This window comes from Arachis ipaensis, chromosome B09 (genome assembly GCF_000816755.2).
Source record: "Arachis ipaensis cultivar K30076 chromosome B09, Araip1.1, whole genome shotgun sequence".
Classification (NCBI taxonomy): domain Eukaryota; kingdom Viridiplantae; phylum Streptophyta; class Magnoliopsida; order Fabales; family Fabaceae; genus Arachis; species Arachis ipaensis.
This window is the reverse complement of record NC_029793.2, coordinates 76,723,587-76,728,806: the sequence shown is the minus strand read 5'-3', so window position 1 is coordinate 76,728,806 and position 5,220 is coordinate 76,723,587. Positions and strand designations below refer to the sequence as shown.

General features: G+C 38.0%; 1 protein-coding gene across 1 annotated transcript in view; it reads left to right on the top strand.

Annotated features, from left to right (window-relative positions):
- Positions 1-317, top strand: part of LOC107615608 (leucine-rich repeat receptor-like protein kinase PXL1) — a 4,136-nt gene extending 3,819 nt beyond the window's left edge. Inside the window, exon 3 of the mRNA XM_016317659.2 lies at positions 4-317. Within this exon, the coding sequence (XP_016173145.1) occupies positions 4-63 (60 nt within the window). The 3' untranslated portion in view covers positions 64-317. The remainder of the gene's footprint in view (positions 1-3) is intronic.

Sequence of the window (5,220 nt, the reverse complement as noted above, 5' to 3'; positions counted from 1 at the left end):
GCCCAAGATGGTGCCCTGGAAAAGCCAATATTTACTGCATCCCCGGTAGTAAGCCTTCTGTAGCAACAGCTAACCTTGCTACCTCTGAATTCTTACTTGTATGCCTTATCTCCAAAGAAATTAGTCCGCCTACCTTTTCTTTTTTCTTAAATCTCCTTACTTTGAAGAGTCAAATCCTAGTATATGCGTGTATTTCCACGAGGATTTGCGTAATTCTTTTCTTCACTTGAGGAGGAAAAAGATTTTTCAGAAACACAGTGAGCATAGAAATTGTACATCAACTACTAAATGTGATATTTCAATTACCGTTTTCCATCTCAATGAAGATGCCTTTAGCATTTAGAATTTGTTCTTATACCACCAGTGACGGTGATTTGAACTGATTAAGAACCATCCCCAGATAAACACGTTGAAATATTGGGGTTAATAATTAATAATAATATAACAGGGTATGTTCGGTTGCTTAGGTGAATGGTGGTTCGGGTGGAGTCGAGGTTGGAGCAACTGGGTGCGAAGGGGATCAGAACCGGGGCGCGAGCTTTGAGAGAGAGAGAGACGTCCGTCTGAGTCCTCGATTGGTCTGCAGGTGGGGCTACCTGTAAGGACACTCTAATGCTAAAGTTAGTGTCCATACAAAAAGGCGGCTAATTAGGGTAGAAAGGTGACGTACCTCTGGAGAGGGGTAGGTCCCTCCCCATTTATACTCTGAACTCGGGTGAGCTCCTTCGCTTGGGCCCATTTGCTTGGAAGCTTCTGCTAGCTGTCTAGGTTTCCCTAGCAGAGCGTGAAGTAGCGCGCGGGTCATCTCTGGGTTTGGGTTGAATGACCCGGCGGGTTGGTGGTTCGCAGTCGGATACGAGACCCTTGTTGGGCTGGGCCAGACCAGGGTATTTCCTCAATTTCATTTGAAAGCAAATTTCCATCAACAGCTTAAATAAATAAAACCTATATTTAAAAATTTTTTTTTGACCATTTTGTACTTTCAACTCACGTTTTTCGTTTAGCATTGACTAGCACCTCCTGGTCTCTCAATTCAATTTTTGTTCATCAATGCTTGATTTCTTTAGTTGGGTATAATCTTGAATAATTCTTTCTTATGTTGCTACGACTTGCCATAGTGGATGCTCACTCAGAAGGAGGGCGATGGCAAGTATAAATAAGATGAAAAAGTATTGGGTACCAAAAAGCTATCTGCCAACTTTTAACAATAATAATTAATTATTTTTTTTATATTTTTTTAAAAAAATAAAATTTGAATAATCAGGATTTAATCAAAATTTACCTTTTCTTTTCATTTTCAATCAGAAACCCTAATCTCTCTCCAAAGCCTCCATGCCGCCCTCTTTCTACTCTAGTCTCCTTGCATCCATTGCCGCTGACTCATTCGCCGTTCGCGCAGGGAAGACAGCCAGCATCGCACGTCTGCTTCACCATCATCGCGTTCCTTTGTCCACCCTTCCTCGCGTGCAGCCGAGCTCCCACTCGTCGCCTTTCCGTCGCGTATCCTCCATCGTAGCTATGACGCATCCTCGCCTTGCTGGTACACCGTCCAGAGTCCGCGAGCCCCCGTCGCCACTACAGATCGCCGCTAGGTACAGGCATTGATGCAGCACACCTCGCACCACACGCATTTGAGTTTTCGTCATTGTAGGCCTTCTAAGCCAACACCGCCGGCCCTTCCACGTCAATCTCCTCTTGTCGCCAGCCCGTTCTGTTTGGCCGCTGCTGCAGGCCTCCCAAGAGAGCAACGCCAGCGCATTATTTTTTAATTTGAACAAGGTACAGTCACTCAATGGTTCAATCTCCCTCTCCGAATTTCTGATTTGTCCAAGTGCATGTGCATGGTGTTTGAATTTTGGAGGATCAAGTATGTTATTCACTATTTTGGAATTTTTGTTGGTGTTATATGTGAATCCACATGTGTATGTTGTTTGAAGAAGCTTCGAGAGAGGAAAGATGCATTCGACATAGTGATCAGGGATGTAAACATGCCTGACATAAATGGATTCAAGCTTCTTGAGCATGTTGGATTTGAGATGGATGTGCCTGTCATTAGTATGTTATCATTCAAGTTTTTAATTTCATATGATATATATCATTTAAGTGATTCTCGCATTTGTGCAATTTAAGTTAGGAAAAGTATATGGAACCAAGAGGTGATCAGCCAAAAAGTAAACAACTTAACTAATTTATAATTATATTTAATTAATTTTATTTGTTTTTAATTTATAATATTTGATATTAATTGCTTTTCACCTCAAATTAAAATTCTGAATGATACGTTGGAGAAATAGGGGCGGAGATCACGGAACTTCTAACAATCCTGATTCTTAGTGTATAAAAAAATTTATAAAATATATAAAAGAACATCCATTTAGTATGAAAAAGAAACATTCTGATACTTAGTAGAAGAAACATCCTAATGCCTAGCATAAGCACCATCCACGTAGAGGTTTTAGATTCATCCAGAGGCATTTGGCTGATTTTTGGCTGGTACCCTCTTGGTTCCCTAGCATTGTTGTTTAAGTTATCATTCAAGTTATCATTCGTGCCATTTAAGTCTATCTCTTAATCAAATAATACAAATTGTGATTGCTGACCAAATTAAAACTTCTTCACTATGTTAATAAGACTTATCTTTGTTTCACAGAAGTTGGTCCCTAAAAAATTCTAGATTTGATGAATGTATCATGGCTTACTAGATAAAATGTTGCTAGTCCTACGGCAACAAAATACAATAATCAAAAGTGAGAAATAACTACAGCAAAAATAAAAAAAGACAAAAGCAAGCCATCCTCCACTTTGTCACCATCCGCAAACTCATTGAGATGGCCTGCGACCTGCATCTAAGAAACAACAATATATGGTATGAGAACCGAAGGTTCTCAGTATGGTAACAGTGCCCAATAGATAAGATATAAGATTCTGGAAAGCTAAAGGCAATCCTAGAACTTCCCACATGCATAAGATTCAAACTCAGAAATGTTTTTATAAAAATTCCATAAAGGGTTATCTAATCTTAAGGATTTTCTAACTAACAGATCACAGCTGTCCGACAGCTTTCGCCAACTTATCATCCATGCAATCCCATTGCCACCGCCTAACGAGCCTCCTCAATCCCAGCAAAAAACACAAGTAGTGCAAGCAAGTAAAACAAAAGTAATATACATATACAATAGATAATTCAATGAGCAATTAAAAATGTTATACAAGTTAGCACAATGCAAGTAAACAAAGCAAACAAGCACATAAGAATGCATATGATGAATGCTTGTCCTATTGGCCGTGATATCACTTGTTGGTTCAACTGCCAACCTGACACATCCCCTTAGGATGTCGCTTTTTGGTCACGAGTATAATTGGCGCCCCAGGGATATAGTGCTCGACACACTATCCAGGGATATAGTGCTTGACACACTCTTGTGACTCGAAAGGATGCGAGCGGGATACTTTGCCTCATACCTCACATTTCAACGTAAGTAGGATAAACCATTGTCCTTACACCGGCACCGCAACCTCGACAAGAAGGATTAACCACCGTCCTTGCCAAGCGCATAGCAACTTAGCAATCATAGCACATCAATAGTATATTACTCAGTCTCAGTGATCACTGTCATTCTCATCATGTTCAACAACCTCAATCATTCATTTTTCTCAAGTCATCATCCATTCAACACTCTGCCAATCCACTCAAGTTATTCCATCTATAGAACTTCCCAAGCCTAAGTCACTGTAACACGCTACCACACAGAGCTTTACGCTTAAGTCGTAAAGCTGAGGTGGTGTGGTATTACGACCTCTAAAATAATAATAATAATAATAATAATAATAATAATAATAATAATAATAATAATAATAATAATAATAATAATAATAATAATAATAATAATAATTGAAAGAATGTAATATACAAGGAGCCTTGAAGAATAGGTAAAACAAAATCGCGAAATTAAAAGTGCAACGCTCAGGAATAAGGATTATTTGCGTACGAAGAAGGCTTATATATATATATATACAAAAAACAAGAATAGAGAGTCAAGAGTAAAAAATAACAATCTCCTAAGTCAGCCTGCGAAGCTAAGGCTGGCCGGAGAATATTTCTCAAGTATGGCACAAGGACATTCAAGTTTGGCGCCATGCATTCTATGCTCTCAAGTATGGCACCTGGATACTCAAGTTTGGTGCCACCAATGGCATCTCAAGCCAAACACCATGTCCTCCAAGTATGGCGCCACCGAAGTTGCTTCATGTGGTGCCAAACGCCACCTGTTCGACGTTTGGCGCCAGTACCTGGACCCAGGGTGGTCCCCGCACTCTCAAAAAAGCAAGTCCGTATATTTTAAATTATATTTTAATTTATTTTTAATTATAAAATGATATTAATTAAGTTTTTGAATTTAATTTCTAAATCAATTAGGAACAGATATAAAAGATAAGATATCTCAGCCTTATGGGCTTGAATTCTCTTCTCCTCATTCCGCACTTTACACACTTTGAGAACCCTAGTTTTCTTTTAGTCATGAGCAACTAAACCTCCTCTGTTAAGGTTAGGAGCTCTGTTTATTTCCGCACTTTACACAATTTGAGAACCCTAATTTTCTCTGAACCATAAGCAACTAAACTTCCTCTGTTAAGGTTAGAAGCTCTGTTTATTTGGATGGATTAACAACTATTGTTTTCTACTTCTGATTAATGCATTGACTTACATTTAAGAATCTGTTTCGTTCTTCATCCTATGGATTAGAGTGTATTGGACAATAACTCTTTTCTAACTTGAACCTTGTTAAATCTTGGAAAAGTTATCTTACCTGAATAACAGCTTGAAACTGAATTCTTATAACTCTCTAACTATCTTAACTTAATGTGATACGTAACATATAATCAAATCATCTTTGGATTATTAGGGTTTTATATGGTTTATAAACTAGGATTGGAACCTAAACCCTCTAATTAGATTAAGTGACCAAGGAATTTGCGGTTAATTGAGTTAGAGGAGGATTAAATTACCAAGAAATTAGAATCTAATCACTTAAAGTTTATTGTGAATTGAAGCTTTGCATAATCAAAGTGATTAATAAGAATTCTTAATCCTGAAATTTCAACGTCTCCAAAACTTTAACTATTCTCTAATATTATTTCTCACAACCAATTTTCTATTTGCTTTCCTAAATTCTTTGAATTATTGTTTGATGCAATTTAGGACCCAAAACACTCTTATTT